This window comes from Phoenix dactylifera, chromosome 2 (assembly GCF_051530095.1).
Source record: "Phoenix dactylifera cultivar Ajwa chromosome 2, Ajwa_hap1_PhDact_Kaust_v1.1, whole genome shotgun sequence".
Classification (NCBI taxonomy): domain Eukaryota; kingdom Viridiplantae; phylum Streptophyta; class Magnoliopsida; order Arecales; family Arecaceae; genus Phoenix; species Phoenix dactylifera.
In genome coordinates, this window is record NC_143191.1 from 49,830,127 (window position 1) to 49,836,031 (window position 5,905).

At 40.2% G+C, this 5,905-nt stretch overlaps 1 protein-coding gene across 4 annotated transcripts; it reads left to right on the top strand.

The window, feature by feature from the left end:
- Positions 1 to 360: 360 nt before the first annotated feature.
- On the top strand, positions 361 to 5,213 carry LOC103716183 (putative E3 ubiquitin-protein ligase RF298). Of its 4 annotated transcripts, none has more exons than XM_026808138.4 (4): positions 361 to 556; positions 854 to 921; positions 1,103 to 3,182; positions 4,550 to 5,213. In XM_026808138.4, the coding sequence occupies exons 3-4, from the start codon at positions 1,134 to 1,136 to the stop codon at positions 5,066 to 5,068; spliced, it is 2,568 nt and encodes an 855-aa protein (XP_026663939.3). In that variant the 5' UTR covers positions 361 to 556; positions 854 to 921; positions 1,103 to 1,133; the 3' UTR covers positions 5,069 to 5,213. The 4 variants fall into 4 exon arrangements, with proteins under 4 accessions (XP_026663939.3, XP_026663938.3, XP_088572911.1 ...); XM_026808137.4 differs by having other exon boundaries at positions 363 to 556; positions 854 to 893; XM_088716785.2 differs by having other exon boundaries at positions 389 to 556; positions 1,107 to 3,182.
- Positions 5,214 to 5,905: the final 692 nt, after the last annotated feature.

Genomic DNA, 5,905 nt, shown 5'->3' on the forward strand with positions numbered 1-5,905 from the left:
TAGGAACTCAATTTGGCTGACCTTGATAGCTAGCTTAGATATCGTAAAAATAACCTTAAGCTTGGCTTGAACTTGACTAGTTCTTCCACATGGCAGACCGATTTAGAGAAGCCGGCTCCTTTGCAACCCTAATGTGTGCCAACCCAACTTGACCCATAAAATCTCTATTTTTATCTGGCTCAATTCATGCCTCAATTGAACTCTGAATCATAAAAAGTTCAATTGGCTCTTGACCCGAACCCGAACCTAGCCAAAATAGATTAGGGTCAGGTCGGACCTTTTGGCTCTGGTCGGTCCTAGGGTTTGGTCACCACCACGAGCCCAACGTGGTTACGAGCGTCTGCTAACACCTGACACCAAGCGGTGACACGTATGGAATGACATCCTTGACAACCAAACCCAATGCAGCGAAGTAAATAGAGACAGAGATAGAGAAACGAAAAGGCGGAGGCGTTCTTCTCTGCGAGCTCCAGCAGAACCCTCATCGCCCCTTCCGTCAGTCCCTCCGCCCGCCGATCTTTCGCCAATCGATCCAGTTCCCGTTGTTCCAGAACCGGTGGGTGTCGATCCTTCTCAATCCGCTTTTCTCTGGATTTATTCCGATCTATATTCAATCCAATAGATTCTTCTTCTTCCCTCGTCGATTTCTTTCGTGTATGTTAGATTTCCTCTTTCTCGAGTGTTTTTTGATTGATTTTTGTGTTTATGTTTGGAATTTTATGAAAGCTATTCTTTTTTTTTTAGTACTATTGCAACGAATTCGTCTTTTTTTTTTTTTAGATTGATGCATGATCCTTTGATTTTTATATTTGGTTATTGCCATTATTGATGGAAATCGACTGTTTTGATGCAGGGATTTCACTCGGATTATGCGATAATCTCCACATCGTAAGGTTGGCTCGTCGCCCATCTCTTGCTCGAGTTAGTTAATCACGATGATTCTTTTGATTGGATATTTCTTTTTTTGGAAAAAAAGGGAGATCTCGGGATAGGTTTTAAACGTTGGCACCTCTTTCTGATCATGTTTCTTTTTTGCTTTCTTTTCACATGTTTTTGTTTGTCTGGATTCTGGATTTGGGTTTCGCGTTGATGATGCATATAGATAGAGACTTGTTGCGGGATCAGTTGTTAGAATGGCGACAATGGTGGCTAGGGGTAGCAGTCCTCTGTCTTCCTCGATCTCTATTCAAGAAAAGGGTAGGAGGAACAAGAGAAAATTTCGAGCTGATCCACCTATAACTGACCCAATTGCAGCCAACCCTCCATTGCAAACCAAATGCTCTAACTATGATGAATTATTCCCCATTGAGAGGAACTCCGACGATCTCAGCCTTGAGCACCATGAAGGTGCCTGCGGTGCATGTGGGACGCTTATGTGCGGTCCTCTAGAAGGGCTTGGATTGGAGGAATTCCAAGACACAGATTGGACCGATCTCACGGAAACCCAACTTGAGGAGATCTTGTTGAGTAATTTGGATACCATCTTTAAGAGCGCAATTAAGACTATCACTTCTTCTGGATACTCTGAGGAGGTGGCAAGGAGTGTTGTCTTGAGGTCCGGGCTGTGTTATGGATGCAAAGATACAGTTTCTAACATTGTTGACAATGCATTGGAATTTTTGAGGAGTGGGCAAGAGGTTGAATCTTCTAGAACAGAGAATTCATCAGAGGATTTGCAGAAGTTGGCAAAGACTGTTTTGGCAGACATGATTACCGTGCTTAGGGAGGTCCGACCATTCTTCAGTACAGGTGATGCGATGTGGTGCTTGCTGATCTGTGAATTAAATATTTGCCATGCTTGTGCATTGGATGACAATCCCTTGAATAGTGTGGGAAATGGTGAGATCTCAGGCAATTCTGCTTCTCCTCGAGTGGAATCAAGCTCAAACTCCAATAATATTTCTTCTCCAACCGTTCCTGTATCAAATGCTCCTGGACCTGAGAAGTTGAAAACTGTTTTACCTTATCCTGAGAATACTCCACAACCTGAAATGTCCTCTGTGGTAGGGATCCCAAATTTACCTTATGGCAGGTTCCTGGCCTCGAGCAATGTCCATGACATGGTTCCAAATCTTAACACAGGGAAGGAGAATCCAATTTCTTCATCTGGTCATATTGAGGAATCCTCTTCTTCAACCATTTCTCAATCTCTACGAGAAGGGAAGCCAGTAGGTAGTAGAAGGGTCCATGTAGGTAGTTCAAAGAGGGAATTTATTCTCCGGCAGAAGTCCATTCACTTTGAGAAGAGCTACAGAGCATTAGGATCTAAAGCAGCTTTTAGAGCATGCAAACAGAGTGGTTTGGGGGATTTAATATTGGATAGGAAAAGCAAGCCCATTTTCAATTCTAAAATTATAAATACGAAGTGCACCTCCATTAAGGTAAGCAAAGCAATGGGAGTAGATAAGTCAAAAGCGGAAATGACACTTGACCTTTCTTTTACTGCTGGACTCTCCTCCAGTGCATCATGCAGTGCAAAACCAGTTAGCAGTCCATCTCCAACACCTGCTGCAAACACTGAACTTTCTTTGTCTCTGCCTTCTACAAGCGGCAGTGGTGTTGGTTTTAAACAAGACTGTAGTATTGAGGCTTCCAATTGCAGTAATTTTGCTGCCATCCCCTCCGATAAGATATCTAGGGATTGGGTACCACGGGACAAGAAGGATGACATGCTGGTTAAACTATTTCCCCGGCTACGGGAACTGCAGGCACAACTGCAGGACTGGTCGGACTGGGCCCAGCAAAAGGTGATGCAGGCTGCCCGTAGACTGAGCAAAGATAAGCTTGAGCTGCAAACCCTGAGGCAGGACAAGGAAGATGTCGTTCGTCTCCAAAAAGAGAGGCGAAATTTGGAAGATAACACCAGAAAAAAGCTTGGGGAGATGGAAATCGCAATATCCAAGGCGAATGACCAGGTTGAGAGAGCCAGTGCTGCTGCACGCAGGCTTGAAGTTGAGAATGCCCGGCTGAGGCTGGAAATGGAAGCTGCAAAGTTACAGGCTGCAGAAGCGGCGGCTAGTTGCCATAAAGTTACAGGAAGGGAGGTCAAGACTCATAAAATGTCCCAGTCATGGGAGAGACAGAAGTCATTGTCTCAAGAGGAGCTTGTGAGTGAAAAGCAGAAACTCTCTCTGCTGCTGCAGCAACTAGAACAAGCTAAAGAGCAACAAGGTCAATTAGAGGTCTCTCTCTCCCCCTATGCTTGTTCAAGTTTTTGTTTTGGTGCATTGCTACATGTAACTCCCTTTGAACAATCTGACTGCTTTTCTTTAATTCATGCAACTATTATGCTCTAGCACATGTTTTAATGTTTCAATCCTGTATCTAACAACCTTACTTTCCTCTAAGTGGATTAGTCTATATTTGTATTGGTTTTGCTTTTCCTGTGTGAAAATGTCTTTGGTTTGAGTATCTCAAAAAGATAAGGTGAAGTTCTGGTGAAGTTCTAGTTAAGTACAATGGAAGCTCTTCGCCTCCCTCCCTCACCCTTCTCTCTCTCTCTCTCTCTCTATATATATATATATATATATATATATATGATGTTTATGCGCCTTGTGCTTTTGCAAATGAGTGGTGTGGTGTATGTGCCTTTTGCTTGTGCAGGTGAGTTGTGTGGTGCATTACATGTAACTCCCTTTAAGCAGTCAAAATTCTCTGCTTTAATTCATGATATTATTATGCTCTAGCACAGCACCTTTTTCAATCCTGTACCTGAATATCTTGCCTTTCTCTAAGTGGATTAGTTTATATTTGCAATGTTTTTTTTTTCTTTTCTTGTGAAAGTGTCTTTGGTGTATGTCAAAAAGATAAAGACATTTTTTTTGTGTGAAAGTACAATGGAGGCTTATTTTACATAGGGTAGCAAATTAGATTGCGAGTATATTGCATAGGAGCATATTTTACTCACAGACTGAGATGTTTTTTGAACATATGGAATTGAAATCATTCTTCAGTTTCTCTTTATGCCTTAAAGCAACTTTTGTCTGCGTTCTTGCTGCCAAGTTGTTTGGAAGTGTTTGCAGTGATGAAGATGAAGAATGATTTATTCATAAGTGATTAGCCTTTTGGATAAAAGGATGTGGTAGTTGAGGATTTGGTAAAACATATTGTAAGTTCACCTGTTTCTTTCACTGATAAAGGATAATTATTAATGTTCATACCAAAAGCTTTGACCTGATCTCAGCCTTATATTGAGCTGTTATTTTCTTGAATTGTTTCACTCTAGTGGTATTTGAAAATGAAAAAAATCAACAACTATTTCAGGAAGGAAAGGCCAAAACCTTTTCTTCTTTTTGATTGTTAAAAATATTCAAATGAAAAGAACATATTGGGAAAATCTATGAAGAGTAGGCTTGTCTTTGGTATCTTATTTTCCATTACCTTCTCTTTTTTCTTTTTCAATCACGTTCCTTGAAGAGCAGTGACCTTTTATCTTGAATTGCTAAAATCCTTTTCACCATCCATAACCATCTCTCTGTTTTGGTTCCACGTTCTTTAAATCAGAGTTATCTAATTCTTTTGTTTTTATTACACCTGAAAAATATTACAGGCTAGGTGGAGACAAGAAGCAAAAATGAAGGATGAAGCCCTCTCACTGTCCAACTCTGAAAGAACTAAGCAAGAAAAAATTGAGAGTTCAGCAAAATCACAGGAAAATGCATTAATAGTGAAAGAAGAAAATGATTTACAAAAATACAAAAATGATATCAGGAGGCTTGAGCAGCAGACTGCGCAATTGCGGCTAATGACAGACTCCTCAAAGTTTGCGACATTAAAATGGGGCGCAAATAAAAGTTATGCGTCATGCCTTTCTTATGGAAGAAAGAACAGTAGTGCACATTATTTGATGAAGATTATTGCCCAGGACCTGGGATCTGATGACATACAGCCCGAACGAGAGTGTGTGATGTGCTTGACTGAAGAGATGTCTGTTGTTTTCCTTCCTTGTGCCCACCAAGTTGTTTGCACCAAATGCAATGAGCTTCACGAGAAGCAGGGTATGAAGGACTGTCCTTCATGTAGGACGCCCATTCAGCGAAGGATTTCTGTACGCTCCGCTGACTCTTAGCTTGCATATACATTGTGAGCTCAGTTGAGTTAAAGAGTTCAGAAATAATGATATGTGAGACTTTAAAATGAATAATGCATCCTTGAACATTTTACATTGGATATGGACAAACAATTGCTCAACAAATTGCGAGCTTTCTTTGGTACATCTATTGTTCCTTCTATATTCTGATGTTTATATATAAGTAGTTGATGCCTTGAAGAGGATAGAGATGCCACTTACAAATTTTCATTTTATAGAAATGTCATGCAAAAAGCATGGCATATGCTGGTAGTTTGTCATATTAATTCTTTTAAATATTTTAATTCTAACATCATATTTGTTAGCAATACCACCAAACATCACCCAATTCTGATTGTTATTGTTTTGTGCTGTTATATTGTCCTTATTCTTTGATCTTCTTTCCCCCTCTCTTATTATTCATTGTGCCAACAGGTACTCGAGACCTTGTGTTTTGTATTTTTTCTAGCAAACTTCACTCATTCTGAATTGGTAGTTCAACACTTGCAGCTGCATTGACGTGCAAGCAATTTTATGTGATCCTTATATAGCATTAGGGTACGAATGGCCACTGGAAAATTTATGTTTGTATTATGATTAGCACATGTTTGTTGTTTGAATTAAGATGTGGATTTGAATGTGTAAGGGATCTACAAGAGTAATGCATCTGAATTTTTTCTTGGTGGAGTTTAAACAATATTCCCAGTTGTTCCTTTGCTTTGTTATCTTCTAATTCTTGTTGTCCGATACTAGGATTTGGTCTTGAATAGGAACAATCTGACCTTCAGATAGGTGAGAAATGGCATAATCAATTATGTCAGTCCAAAGAATAGAAAG

What these genes read in the sequence shown, in the direction of transcription:
- LOC103716183 (XM_026808138.4), top strand. Translation starts at nt 1,134, where the DNA reads ATGGCGACAATGGTGGCTAGGGGTAGCAGTCCTCTGTCTTCCTCGATC. An exon ending in AGCAACAAGGTCAATTAGAG is followed by an intron (nt 3,183 to 4,549) that starts GTCTCTCTCTCC and finishes AAAATATTACAG; the next exon opens with GCTAGGTGGAGACAAGAAGC.